General features: G+C 44.3%; 1 protein-coding gene across 2 annotated transcripts in view; it reads right to left on the bottom strand.

The window, feature by feature from the left end:
• Window positions 1–8,917, bottom strand: part of HLTF (helicase like transcription factor) — a 57,277-nt gene extending 48,360 nt beyond the window's left edge. For both annotated transcript variants that reach the window (XR_002100576.1, XM_019532563.1), the window contains exons 1-8: window positions 8,817–8,917; window positions 6,038–6,236; window positions 4,079–4,245; window positions 3,752–3,885; window positions 3,050–3,147; window positions 1,862–1,936; window positions 1,428–1,619; window positions 1,245–1,340 (exon numbers count right to left, since the gene is read on the bottom strand). Coding sequence is in view for 1 of the 2 variants with exons in the window: in XM_019532563.1 (XP_019388108.1) it covers window positions 1,245–1,340; window positions 1,428–1,619; window positions 1,862–1,936; window positions 3,050–3,147; window positions 3,752–3,885; window positions 4,079–4,245; window positions 6,038–6,236; window positions 8,817–8,827 (972 nt within the window). In the remaining variant the exon portion in view is untranslated. The remainder of the gene's footprint in view (window positions 1–1,244; window positions 1,341–1,427; window positions 1,620–1,861; window positions 1,937–3,049; window positions 3,148–3,751; window positions 3,886–4,078; window positions 4,246–6,037; window positions 6,237–8,816) is intronic.
• Between the last annotated feature and the right edge of the window lie 5,292 nt (window positions 8,918–14,209).

Here is a 14,209-nt window from a genome sequence, read left to right on the forward strand (position 1 = left end):
TGGGGTGGGAGAAGCCTCAGGCACTTATGCTATGCTCCAACCAGGAGCTGTGGTGCGTGGTTTCATGGGGTGCCTGACTCAGCAGCAGTGAGCAGCGGGGGAAGGAGAGGAGTGGGCCTCCTCCCCACCTCAGACCTGGGCCCACTCCTCCGCCACCCCACATCAGCCCCAGGCCCGCTGCTCCCACCCCCCACAACCACTGCTGTGGGCCAGCTTCTCCCTACCTTCATACCCGATCCTCCCCCACACTCCCTGCATCAGGCCTAGGCCTGCTCCTCTCCTCCCTCTGCCCCCACAGCAGGCTCCAACGTCACGTGGCAGGAGGGAAGGGGGGGAGTGATACATAGGGCTCCATCCCCACCCCAGTCAGTCAGTCTTGATAGGCAACTGGCTAGTATTAAAATAAATTTGAATAAATTATTAAATTATGCCAGAATTATCTGACTTATCTCTTTCCAAGATACAGAGATAAGGAGTGCAACAAATCAGTTTGATTAAATGAACCAAGGAGAAACTGACAACAATGGTTTTCTTCCCCCCCACCACCATAGACCCTATACTTGATTGCCTTTATTTAAAAAAAATAAAATAAAATATTGTCCTTGCAATCCTTACAATGGATAATGTACTCACAGGTGTCTTAATGACAAAAGAAGGTCTGAAACAAATGGTTTTAAAAATAAAACCATGTTGCTGATTTGATAAAAAGTCAACAATAAAATATGTTTTTTAATTTACTCCTCCCTTGGAGCATCTTATTTCAGGTGTAAACATATATTTCTTAAATGAAATTAAATCCTCTCATTGTAACATAATACAGTGAGAAGCTGAAGCGTATTCAGATCACTATTCTATTGCAAACATAAAAAGCTCATGCAACTACTGGGGTACAGATTAACTGCTACAACGGTTTCACCAAACCAGAGTGAACTGTATTTTCTTGTGTAACACACACCCTGGAAAAAATATGCTCCTTGCTTTTGAAAGGACAAATGAAGGAGAAAAGATCATTCTTTGTAGCAAGCATCCAACCAAATAGCAGCGGATGGAGAGCAAAGCCTGCTCATTACTCTGCTCTGAGTCATGCAGATTTTGTTTTTGCTTTTGCTCTTAACGAAAAGAAATGGTATTGCATATCATGCACGTAGCTATTTCAAGCAGCTGTGTTTTGGGAGGTGGGGGGAGGGAGGTGTATATTGTATGCGAAAAAATATGGCATGTGCAAGTGACTTCTAACATCTCACCTTATAAAACTGATCACATCTGATCTTTTCAACAGGAAGAGGTTTGCCATTGTGAAAGTTGGCAAGAATCAGGGCAATAGTTGTGAGAGTTTTGCCCTAGATAACAAGAAATAAGAAGGAAAATATTTTTCAACAGATAAATCAAACTGTATTGAAATACACTAAAGCACTAAGCTGAGTTACCAAACCCATATCATCAGCCAGTATTCCTCCAAGAACATTTTCTGGTCTCTCCTTTTCAGCAAAATTTGTAAGTGTATTATAAAAGAAGTTGTTTCTTTCTTCCCAAAATGGTGGCAGTTCCTTATTGTTCTCACGCAAAATCATCCAAGCTAAAGCTTGTTTTTGGTGTGGCAATAACTGTGTTCCAATAACCTAAAAATTAAAAACCCAAGTTATACATTTCTCTGTGCTAAAACTGTCCCTTTAGGAAGGGAGAAAAACCATATAAACTGATTAACTGCTCTCTTAATATTCAATTTTAAATTAACTGAGCTGTTCTACACACCATAGTCTATGACACTGCTAAAAACTTTATAAACATTACATACAAACTTTACACATAAAGACTTGCTTTTCTGGAAAAAAAGTTATGCAGAATTTTAAGAAACAAGTACCTCTGGTCCTTGGATTTCACGCGTTTTATCATCTTCCTTCAAATCTTCAAAAAGCTTGTCAAACTCGCTTTTAAGCTGCAGTTCATAAACATAAAAGCTGCAATTAAACTAAACCTCTACATCAAATGGAGCATGGTCAAGATAACTAAAATATCCTGTCATGGCTCCAGAGGTATAGGCTCAGGCCTCACTTCAGACTTAAGCAAAAGGCCACCTCCAATTGACCTAGCTGTAAGTACCCACCCATCTTTCACACAAGTCAAAGACAAATACTGTCACGTCATTCTTTTGAGGACTGCTGGATACATAACCTAGCATGCTTTATGCCCTTATTAGCCTAATGTATGATGAACCTCTGACATTTTTCTACATGAAATACTTGACAGCATAACTGATGCCAGCCATATAGCATTTTATGACTTCTCAGTGACTGGATTCTGCCCATATAGAAGTGTTAGGTGTAAACATTAGTAGTTACTGCTATTGGGAAGATACATTCAGGTGCTGCGACAGACAGAAGAAAAAGAAGTTGCAGCCTGAAAATTAAGTGGTAAGTGAATTGTCATATTCAGACCAACTCAGCACTAAAAGCATATTAAAATACAACAAAGTATGCTCACACAGCTAAATGGGGAAGAACATTCACAGGGCTGCCTATACCTGCCCGAATTTACAGCCAAGGGTACAGGGTGACATTCATCTGATGTCTGTAAAGCTCACATTCATTCTCTAGCTCAAAATAAGGCTTTTCATGCTTTGACAACTTAAAGACACCATGGAGGAAAATGTAAAAACCTTATCAAGATTTTACTATTTATTGAACAACTGAGATTCTATATATTCTTAAATGTATTAAAGTTTTGATTTGCCAGTATCTTGTGTTCAGTTAGTTCTACTGGCTCTGCACCCAGCAGTGGGGTAGATGGGGAGGAAAAAAGTAATACAGATTAGTAAAAGGGGCCTAGGGAAGCTGTAGTAACCTAAGCTAGTCTCAATTCAGAAAGAAGAAAAAAAAAAAAATCACATTGCTTGTGAGCTTTAAAGCACGTTCCCATTTCAACGGTTAAAAACTCACTTTGGACTCGTTAAAACAAATAATTAAACTTAAATTGCATTAGCACAATATCTGTTACTAAAAGAAGTAACAACAACTTTTAAATATTTTCACCATAACTACAAAAACCCTACCTGTTCCGTTGTCATCTGCACAGCAGTATGACCAGGAGCACTATAGCTTGGGCCAGCTCTTCCAGAAAGCAAATTTGATCCAAAGCCAAGTTCTGAACCTACGTTCCCGTTGGGAAAACAGAAAAAAAATGGGGTGGGGGTCATGGAGAAGGGAGGGCAGGAAAGTAACCATTCAAAAACTGCACACTCAGTCAAGTTCTAAACAATCCTGAAAGGCGAGGTCTAAGAGGCAAACTCGGACAGGCTCGAAACTCATCCCTGAAAGTTCTGCAGAGCTTCCTGGTTGAACCTGGATTGCTCTTGCAGCCTGACTTAAGGGGGTTACTGTGGCTGGGAGGTATGTACTTTATAGTGATTTTAAGACTGACCCTATCATCATAGATACAGCAAAAAGATTAAGGAAATCTGAAGAGTACAGATTATGCTTAACTTGCTTTGTCACAAGCCTCCATCACATCCTATTTTTTGCCTCTGACTGTATTGACCTGTTACAGCACAGCTGGGGCATGAATACACATTTACTAAGAACTAGAAACTTAACAATTCAGGGCTGCTCAAATGATCATACAAATGATTATAAAAGTAGGTTTGCCACCAATTTCACTAGGATCATGGTCAAGGGCTTAGTTTTACCAAACAAGTGCCATTTTGAAAAACTTAAGCATATTTTAAAAGGCAGAGCCAAAACCAAAACAAACTTACCTTTTAGAGGAGGAGCCATTTTAAAGCCATGCATTTTCAGTCGATCTAGAACAGCTTGCTTGTTTTCTTCTTTTCCCCAAAAACTCATTTGTATGGGCATAGTAAAGGCATTTTTTGCTCCATAAGGGACAATCCTCATTTAAAAAAAGGAACACAAGTCTCACCTTTTAAAATCTAAATTCTATCCTTATAGTATAGTTATCTAATACTAAGACCTTATATCCAGCTGCCAAAATTTACTCACTAAGTCTACAGTTTTCCATGCCTTGAACTCTACTTGATATTAAATATAAATATGAAACTAAATAAAGTATTCTACCTACTTACCCTTCTACTCTTGCTAGTTTATTGTCAATGATGTATGCCAAGGGTGCTGCCAGTTCTTTTTTGATGTGTCCTACCTGGTCTCCATTCACATTATTTACTTTTACTGCATTTTTATCGTAAGGGTTATTAGGCTCCCTTTGAAGTGCAACCATTTCATTATTGTTAACCTATCAAAAGAAAAAAAGGGACCACTAGTTCACTTACAAATTATTTACAGAAATACTTACATGCATTCATTCTACAGTTTATTTTAGTTGAATATGCTGTTTCTTAACTCTAACAGCATGCTACATATTCTAAATAGCACACAAAGTACAAAAAAGGAAGCCAGTAGCCACAAATGCTCCCCAAAATTTTGTCAAGGCAACAAGAACACTTTCTATCTACTGAAAATAGGATTAAAGAACAGAGAAACATTTATTCAGCCATCTATTTGTCATAAGAAATGCTTAACTGGACCAACAAAGACGCATATTAGCATTTTTTTTAACTTTTAATTTACAATTTTTAAAGCTTTTTATATAGCAATGCCTTTACTCCCCACCTCCCACACACACAAGAGAAACTTAAGTACGTGAATGCTCTGCTTCAGAGCCAGAGATACAGAACCCAGGTCTTGTAGTGCCAAATGGATAGGAAATTGAATGGAAATTCACATCACAAAAAGCCTTCATCATCCACCAGAACTAGGGGTGCACCAATAGAGATTTTCTTGGCTGATACCGATAGCCAATTATTCACCAAGCATATCAGCTGATACTGATCCAATCCTGTACCGATATACAGGACCACAACTGGGCAGCATAGAGAACAGCGCCTTGCAGGTAAGTCTGTGGAGGGGAAGAGGCAGATAGTGGCTCCCACAGTGAGGAAGTGGGGCAGGGGCTGCAGTTGGGGCTGCCGCCCAGCCACGGCAGTGAGTGGGATGCCAGTGCAGGGAGCGGACTGGAGCCACAGATGGCAGTGGGGGCAGCAGCGCTTGAACTAAAGCTTGTCAGATTTGTGCAGGAGGTAAATGCAGGCTGCCTACTGTGGGCTTGGGGCTCTCCACCCTGCTGCCTTTTGCCTCAGGAGCTGCGTGCTGGCTGCACCACTTCCCCAGCCCACCTAGCAGCTGCAGGAACAACTTACCACCCCCACTGCCACTGGACGAGCCGGGGTCACGCAACCAGCACACAGCTCCTGGGGTAAAAAAGCAGCAAGGCAGACAACCCTGAGCCCACAGCAGGCAACTGCATCCACCCTGTGCACAAATCTGAGGAGGCCCATGCCCCTCCATGCCTCCCCTGGGGAGCATGTGCAGCAGTGGAGAGCTGCCCTTCCCCACCCCCCACAGCTCCATCTTGTTCCTAGCCCTGGGGTCTCATTCACTGTCCTGACTGCACAGGGCCTGCCCTGCTCTAGCCCTGCCGTTCTCTCCCCACATTCTCTCCCTCAGCGTGAGGGACCTCAATCTGATCCCCCCATACCCCTTCCCTTCCCCACACTCCTTACCCTCCCTCCACAACCTTACCTGCAGGGCACTGGTCTCTAAGCTGCCATGCTGTTTTCTTGGCTGCAAGTACACTGTGGCTGCGCGCACGCACACAGCATTTATCAGTTACTTTATCAGCTATACCAGCCCACAAAAAGCCAATAGCGCTAATTTTCCTTTTATCTGTGCTGATCTGATATGGCACCAATATATTGGTGCACCCCGAACCAAAACCATCAATAAAACATTCATAACAGGATCAGCGGTAGCTACAAACATATTTATGAGAAAACTTAAATATATAAATAACAGTAAATGAATGAAAGAAACCCCACTTCTATTAATATTAGGAACAGTCAGACAATTCTGGAAAGCTTTTACACCATAAAACATAAACTTTGTTACAGTTTACCATAGCTTTTCTTCCACTTTCTTACCTGGCTCTACTTGGTATGATACAATTTTATGATTCATACTGTACTTACAACTCCTGTGTAGTAGCGTAATCCAACTACATTTCCTCGCAGATTTCCAAACAAGACAAACAAATCTAAATCCTCATCTGTCCCTGAAGTGTCATCTGTATACAGAAAGTCTTCAAACCCAAGAGCAGAATCAACATCACCAGAAGAATAACAGGAATAAGTCCTGTTTCCTCCATAGCCTGTAGATGGACCATAGTTTCTGCAAGAGGACACAATGAAAGTTACCTGATAATGTTTTAAAACAGTGGGGCTCAACCCCCTGGCCCATGGGACAGAACTAGTCTGCAAGCCCCATTTCATCTGGCCTTTGGGGATCCCTAGAGATCTGGAAGTTGAACAGTGGAGAAGCAGTGGCACCAGTCACCTGCTGCCTAATTTCTGAACCCATGGGAAGCCCAGGCAGGGCTGGTAGGGGGCAGTGCCAGGTCCTGGGGCCCAATACTGACACACGAGGCAGAAAGAGCAGTGCCACACACTTGAGTTCTAATCCTAGCATGCAAGAGATGATGCCGGATACAAGGGACCCAATCACAACACATGGGACAGAAAGGGTGCAGCTCTTGGCCCCAGGGCCCAAATTGGCCAATGGACTGGCCTCACACCACTGGTCTGGCCTCTGGGGGCCAAGAGGCTGAGCAACATTGTTCTCACACAAGTGTGAATATTTTAATTATTACTATTTTTTATAAGCATCTCTAATTCTACCCTTTTACAGTAAAATAACACTTACAAATTCAGTTTCACACTGTTTTACCTCACTATTTTCACATAGGTTGCACATACTTTAAAGAAAAGGCAGGCATAAAATTAGTTTTACATCAGTTTCACAATAAACAGTAAAAGAGATTTGACAACATAACTAAACCACAGTTTTCAAACACAGGTACAGTAACAAGCAATGCTATAAGGCATTCAGGCTTGTATTAGAGTAAGCATGTGCCACAGCAGAAAATCTACAGGATCCTGACCAGTTTTAAACTGCTGCTGAGTTAAGTTAAATCTTACCTCAAGAGCATCAGAGGACTAAGTTACCTGTAATTTTTTCTGATTATTGTAAGCAGGAGTGCTCAATCCCCAGCCTGTGAGCCAAATTCAGCCTAAAGAGCCCTGGCATCCAGCCCACAGGGGTACATGCAAGTTGGTAAAATTAGTTAGCACGAGAGCAGTGGCGCCCCTGCTCCACTGCCAGGTTCCCTAGCCCTATGCATCCGGTTCAGGCCAAGGCCATTGCCACACAGCCCATTTCAGGCTCTGGCCGGGCCCACCCTGTGCAGCCCTTAGCAGCCCCAGATATCTGGCACATGGGATCAGGTCCCCCTTCATCCCCACCCCATGTGACAGATCCAGCCTGTAGATGAACCTGACACTGCCCATCGTACCCATGGGATGAAAAGATTGGGCACTGCTCCTTGAGAGAATGCAGTTTTCAGCTGACTACAAGACCAGGGGGTCAGTACTGCATCTGCATTTTAGAATTTATTACACAGAAGGAAACTGGTGATAAGATTTCACTTTCTTTCTATGCCTGCTTTATAGAAACACCAGAAGAATAAAGGAAGAAAAAGTCTCCAGACAGAGGCAGAAAGGAAAGGGAGAAAACTCCAACTTGTTCCACAACAGGGAAAATAATGCCTTTTCTTACAGCAACCACAGGAAAGTTGTAAGAAAACAAAATGACTCTGTTCTTCTCCTTGCTGTAACTAGGGGGAGGAGGAGGGAAAAGACTGGAGCCATTCCAAAAATAAGTCTTCCCACTCAATATTCTGAGAAGACAGGGCAATCCTAATTTTTTTACGTACTTTTCAAAAATGCAAATGAGAACCCCCTAAAAAAGATAGTTACTGTACATTGACACAAGACCACCTGTGCCTCATTTTCTAAAGGGGGCTGGAAATAAAGGAGCACAGGACATCACAGAAAGCTGCTCCTGAATATCACTGCCCGCTTAGTCTCCCACCTTCATCAAGGCTGGAAAGCATGAGAAAATATGAACCATTTTTCCAACCTTACTTACAAGTCTTTCAAATCACGCCTGGCTCAGCAGAATTTTTTAAACCCTAATATTTGCTTTAAAGTGCTTGTATATGACAGGTGTGGAAATAAAGGTTTCATGCTGTTTGTGGGAACCGCTAAACAGCCAAAGAGACTCTGTAAGAGGCAAGAATTTTTGTGGGTGCTATCTTTTACTGGACCAACTGCATAGTGGGCCCAACAAAACACCATCACCCATGAAACCCATGGCATCTCCCATATTAACTAGACCATCACCATGCCTTCAGCACCACTCCCGCACTGCAACAACTTGCAAGGCCCTCCTGCAGCTGCCTCCCAGCACCTCCATTTCCGTACGTGCCTCTCAGTCCCTGTGACGCCGCTACAGCTTTAGTGGGGCTGGGTCTGCACGGGCTCTGGTTTGTGCCGTGCAGAGATCGCTGACACCTGCCCAAAGATGCGGCCCGGAGCCCCATCACCCAGCGCCTGGGGCTCGAGAACCGCGCGCTGGGTCCCCGCGCAGCTGGTCCGAATGGGGCCCAGGCGGGACGCAGCTCCCGGTACTAGCGCAAGCCCCGCCCGCCACGTGCTGCCGGGGGCGGGGCCGGGGCCGGAGCACGGGCCCTGCCCGGCCCGCACGACCCCGCACGCTGAATTAGCCCGTAGGGCGAAGGAGTTTGGTGCGCCCGGCCCGGCCGAGGGCAAGGCCAAGGAACACAGTGCCCCGCCCCGCCCCCGCGAAAGGCCGGCGACTTCCTCTCGTCCGCCGGCCCGTGGCGGGCCTCACTTGGAGAACATCCCGGCCACGAAGCGGAGAGAGGCAACAGCACACACAATCTCCCGGTGTTCCGCATCGGCCGCTTGGCTCTACAGACCGGAGAGATAGCAGCCGACACCAACCCCCGCCCGCGGCTCCAGGGATTTCGACCAATGAGAACAGGACACTGGGGGAGGGGGCGGGACTTCCTCTCATTTGCCCGTGGGCTCTCAATAGGCCTATGAGGACCCGGTCTGGCGCCCGCAGGGTCTAAGACTAGCTCGGGCCCCGCCCCCCTCAGCCTGGGGGAGTGGAGTGAAGAGCGGGTTGGTTTCCCCAGCCCCGCACGCTGCTGGCATCGGGCACGGCCCTTGCGCCCACGTGGCGTGTCGTGCCTGAGGCAGATGCGGTTCTTTCGGTTAATCCGATATAATTTATTAGACCAACCGAAATAGTTGGAAAAATTCTTCTTTGCAAGCTTTCCCCCTAGAGCTTGCAAATAATTTTTTCCAGCTATTTCAGTTGGTCGAAAAAATGATGTCGGATTTACCCAAACAGCCTTGTCTATGTCCTTAGACCAACACAGATATAACCTATAGCCCTAATGTTATACCTAACACATATGGGACATTGTGAGCCACACCTGTTCAAGGTCATGTGAACACATTTTTTTTAAATTTTTCGCAACTTAGCATTGAGGACACAGAGGCTGCCTGTGAGTGCGCATCCACCCCCTGGGACTGACAGTGTACCCCCTGAAAGAAGCGCTGCCAACGCTGCCGGTGGCACCTGCAGGCAGTTGCCACTCACCAACACCACCAGCAGCATCTGCAGGTGGTCACTGACCAATGGTCAGAGCTCCCACCCCACCCCCACTGCCACCACCATGATTGCCTGCAGGAGCTCCCTGCTCACCACTGCCATGCCCCCACCACCACTGCCGCTGCCTGCAGGCAGTCGCTGTGCCGCCTTCCCCCCCCAGCCTCCAGGACGCGTGCTAAGTACTTGCTGCAGAGCTCCAAACAGCTATAAAGTTAGACCTTGAAAATGTGTACTAACTTTACAGCTGGTTGCTATCTAGTTTTAATTCGCATGTAGCAGGGTGTCCCCTGCAGCTTGGAGCCCTGTCAGCTGATTATGCCCACCATAAAAGCTCCAACAGCCACAATCCCCCAGGCCTGTGGTTTTATGGATCCTTGAGCCCATGAACAATGCATGCCTCTGGAGGCTGAGGGGGGCACAGCCACTGCCAGGGGAAGCTGTGACAGGTGACACAGCAGATAGGAGGGCTGCTATTTTTGTGCCCTCCCCCACAAGCTGGTGCCCAGGACTAGAACCCCTGGTCAGAACTCCCTGACTTGCTTACTTGTCAAAAAGATTTTGAAAGTTTTTATCCCTTTGCAGGATTGCAATCTTTGAAAAATGGTTTCTTTATGGGCCACACAATAAGTGAAACTGATCTGATGCTGACCACAACTTCTGCCACAGTTGTAACTGACCAAGCTGTAATTCAGATCTACTAGATATCACTGTAATAATAAGGAAAATAAAACAATATTTTGTTCCTCCACACATAATTAATGCACAAAAAGAACAGGATAGATTTTTTTAAAGCTTTTTTTGCTTTCCATGTTATAAAAACCTCCACCATTCAAGGATGCATGTAATTAATTTCAAGAACCAAGTAACTAACTGAAAGGATGTTTTCATGAAGTTATTAAGGAAAATAATGCTATCCAGTGAAATAATAATTGGTCTCTTGGGAAAGGATTTATAACATAGTCTTCAATGATAGACTTTTGTGCTAGCTAACAAAAATTGTTTTGCTTTCTGTCTAGAGATAAAGATCAGTGTCAGAAGAGAAAATTGTTTTTCAGCTGTTTACCCATAAAATCTTCCAGTGGTTTATGTGCAAATTAACAATTGGCAAGCATTCTAAGCAGTGAAATTAATACATAAAAATTTGTTGATATCTGTTTGATATTTGTTGATTTGTTTAATATCTAACATAACTTCAATTCTTCATTATAGTTAAGCAAATTATGCACTTATCCAATGGGTATACAAATAGAGAACACAGTAGTGCATTTTCACTTTGTTCATAGCACATTTTATGTCCCACATACAGAAAAAAAAATTCTAAAAGGCATTTTTCCCATCTTTCCTGCACAAAAAGTTACAAGCAGATGGGATACCAGGAGGCTACTTCTGAACTAGTCATAAAAATTCTAACAAAGCAATTTCCCATAGGGATTTATCAATTCATTGAAATCAAAGCATTCCACACAGATGGTTCATTTGTTAACGAATTTCAGCCAGCCTTTCATCAAAAAATGGCTGGCTCACATTCCTCACCTGGTAATCTGACATGGAGCCAAGAATCTGGAAATGACTCTCAACCTCTTAGCACCTCCTATGGCAAGGTAGTCCTCAAGACCACCAGTATCTGGGTGAACCTTTGTTAACCAGAGCACCCTAAGGGATGACAAGGTCAAATGGTCATAAACTACTACAAGACCGTTTCAGGCTGGACATAAGGAAGAATTTCTTTACTGTCCCAGCCCCCAAGGTCTGGAACAGCCTGCCATCAGAGGTGGTTCAAGCACATACACTGAACACCTTCAAGAACAAATTGGATGCTTATCTTGCTGGGATCCTATGACCCCAGCTGACTTCCTGCCCTTTGGGCGGGGGCCTGGACTCAATCTCTGAGGTCCCTTCCAGCCCTAATGTCTATGAAATATGAAACTATGAAATAAGATAGACTGAGCCACAGAACTTCCCAAGAGCTTCACCACCTCAGGGCAGCCTACCAGTCAGTCTGTCCTGGAGTCAGAAATCCATGCGACTTCCAAAGGCTGCTGCTCCGTTCCATTTTGCAGAGGATTGTAAAAAAAATTTGCTGTCATTTTGGGTCTGAGAAAATCAATACTAAAAATATCAGAATCTTCTGTAAAACAGAATTACCTTCCCCATCCTTCTCTAATGCTTATGATCTTACTGTTACCCTGTGCTTTCCTCCCTGTGTTCACTGTAGGCTGTTGTTGTCTTTCAAACTGTAAATTTTCTAAGGCAGAGAATTTCTAGTATATGTGTTTAGTTCGGGAAAAATTGGCTGAGGCCTCAAGACATCATCATAATCGCTGCCATATATCAATAATATAAGGGCAGGATTGCAGCTGCTCTCCCATCCAAAATGAACAGCACAGCTATAAAAAACACAAAAAGGAAATACAAAAATATGTAGCAGATGCCAAACAGTTTAGGTTCACCCCTAGTATCAGAAGTAATTTCCTCATACATTTGTTTTTTAATGAAGTTTTATTGTCACTTTTTTGGAGAAAAAAGGCATGGGAACAGCTGAAGCTGCAGTGTATACAAGGGCTAGGTACAGACATTCAAAGATCCCAAAGTGGAATCAGTCGAAGTTAAGCAGTTATGCACCCTTTCTTGGGGGAGGTCGAGGGGAGGATAATTTTAGACTGGGTTCCACCGTTTTTACACCAGTCTATGCATACTGAACTTCTGCTCTGTTATGGGTATAGTTCAATTTCTAATCACTTTGGGTACCTGTATAGGAGTGCAGAGGTTGTTCCAACACACTGTAATCTATTAATTGAGTCTGCTGCAGTGTGGTAATTACCGTGCTCCAGCAACCTCCCATATCTCATATATCAGCATCCCTGTGCTTCAAAATGGTGGCAGGGTGCTTTCACTAAAGCTGCTGTAATTAAAGCACTGCCCACCCCATGTTTAAAAGTGCCCTTATAATGGTAAACGTGTGATGTTTGTACCTGGCCAATGTCCCTACTCAGGCTGAAAACTATAACCTATATTTTGAGGCTTTTACTCAAGATTCATTTTGAAAAAATTAAATTTGTAGTGGAAAAGGAAAAACATTCTTATTCTTTAAGCCAATAAAAAAAAAATTGTGGAGTTCTGTGGAGATTAAAAGAAGCAGCCAAATCAGCATGTTAAGTGAATCAAACATAATCCTTCCTATTATTAACTTTTAAATTTTAGTAAATAAGAACATTGCAATAAGTAAAAAACCCGACTCATTTCCCACCTGAGTGCCTACCCAATGTTTTACACAAAACTGACACAAGATGGCACTGTTTCGCAGCTTTTCTTTATCAATGGCTTCATCATCTGTAACTTTTGCCTTTGAATCCAATGAATCCAATCTCATCTCCTTCTGAGACCAGGTCTCTTGCCACCTGGACATGAGAAACAAGGTAGAAGTTATATACCTAGATTTCCAAAAGGCTTTTGATCTAGTATCCCATGTTATCCTTGGGGGAAAACTGGAAGACTGTGGGCTCAGCTGCTGGATGGTTCAGCGGGTAGGAAACTGGCTACACGGTAGGACCCAGAGAGATCTCATAAACAGATCTGTGTCGTTCTGGAGCAAAGTGGCCAGTGGTGTCCCTCAGGGGACTGTACTTGGACCCATGCTTATCAACATCTTTATCAATGATTTAGATGGGGGAGTGAAAAGCTCACTGGCCAAGTTCACGGACAACACCAAGTTATGGGGCAATGTGATCATGTCAAAAGATAGGTTGCAGAGACAGACAGACCGAAACAGGCTAGAGAGTTGGGCAGACTGGAACCAGATGTAAGGTGCTCCATCTGGGGGGCAAACAACCCTCAACACACATACAGGCTCGGTGGTGACAGTTTGACCTGCATCAGGGCCGAAAGGGACCTAAGGGTAATGACTGACCATTGAATGAATATGAGCCGTCAGTGCGAAGTGGTGGTCAGCAGGGCAAATAACATGCTGGCATGTGTCGATGCATCTTGTATAAAACTAAGGACATGATACTCCCACTGTACTCAGCACTGGCGAGACCGCAGTTGGAGTATTGAGTCCAGTTCTGGGTACTGCACTTCCATAAGGACACGGAAAAACTTGAGAGGGTCCAGAGAAGAGCCACCCATATAATCAGGGACTTGCAAGGCAAGCCATACAAGGAAAGGCTGAGGGACCTCGGCCTCTTTAGCTTAAAGAAGAGACGGTTGAGAGGGGACTTGATAGCCGCTTACTATCACAGAAGTGCATCAGGAGTTCAGTGAACAACTGTTCACTAGTGCACCCCTAAGGAGGCCAGGACCAAAGGATACAAACTCCTGGAAGGCCGCTTCAGGCCTAATACCAGGGAAAACTCCTTCACAGTCAGGGTGTCCAGACTGTGGAAAAAACTCCCTCCAGAGGTGGTGCAGTCACATACCCTGGAGGTTTTCAAGAGGAGACTGGACAGTCACCTCACTGGGGTCACTTAACCCCAGTTGTCTTCATGCCTAGCATGGGGGCCTGGACCTGATGATCTGCAAGATGCCTTCCAGCCCCTAACAATCTATGAATCCAGTGGAGAGACTTAAAACTTTATTACTGCATGGTAAAAATGATAGTTATT

This window comes from Crocodylus porosus, unplaced genomic scaffold (assembly GCF_001723895.1).
Source record: "Crocodylus porosus isolate Cpor-Errol unplaced genomic scaffold, CroPor_comp1, whole genome shotgun sequence".
Lineage (NCBI taxonomy): Eukaryota > Metazoa > Chordata > Crocodylia > Crocodylidae > Crocodylus > Crocodylus porosus.